The 461-nt window shown below is 68.1% G+C and overlaps 1 protein-coding gene across 1 annotated transcript in view; it reads left to right on the top strand.

The window, feature by feature from the left end:
* Nucleotides 1–6: 6 nt before the first annotated feature.
* Nucleotides 7–461, top strand: part of Junb (JunB proto-oncogene, AP-1 transcription factor subunit) — a 1,659-nt gene continuing 1,204 nt past the window's right edge. The window contains exon 1 of the mRNA XM_010613458.2: nucleotides 7–460. Coding sequence (XP_010611760.1) covers nucleotides 13–460 — 448 coding nt within the window. The 5' untranslated portion in view covers nucleotides 7–12. The remainder of the gene's footprint in view (nucleotide 461) is intronic.

Raw genomic sequence — 461 nt, 5'->3', positions numbered from 1 at the left:
TGGGCCGCCCGGATGTGCACTAAAATGGAACAGCCCTTCTACCACGACGACTCGTACGCAGCGACGGGATACGGGCGGGCCCCCGGCGGCCTCTCTCTGCACGACTACAAACTCCTGAAGCCCAGCCTGGCGCTCAACCTGACGGACCCCTACCGAGGACTCAAGGCGCCTGGGGCGCGCGGTCCCGGCCCGGAAGGCAGCGGCGCCGGCAGCTATTTCTCGGGTCAGGGCTCTGACACAGGGGCTTCTCTGAAGCTCGCCTCCTCAGAGCTGGAGCGCCTGATCGTCCCCAACAGCAACGGCGTGATCACGACGACGCCCACGCCCCCGGGACAGTACTTTTACCCCCGCGGGGGCGGCAGCAGCGGAGGTGCAGGGGGCGCGGGGGGCGGCGTCACCGAGGAGCAGGAGGGCTTCGCCGACGGCTTCGTCAAAGCCCTGGACGACCTGCACAAGATGAA

The sequence above is a fragment of the Fukomys damarensis genome, unplaced genomic scaffold, assembly GCF_012274545.1.
Source record: "Fukomys damarensis isolate Sample0158 unplaced genomic scaffold, DMR_v1.0_HiC HiC_scaffold_30, whole genome shotgun sequence".
In the NCBI taxonomy this organism is placed as follows: Eukaryota; Metazoa; Chordata; class Mammalia; order Rodentia; family Bathyergidae; genus Fukomys; species Fukomys damarensis.
This window is presented reverse-complemented; position numbering and strand designations above follow the sequence as displayed.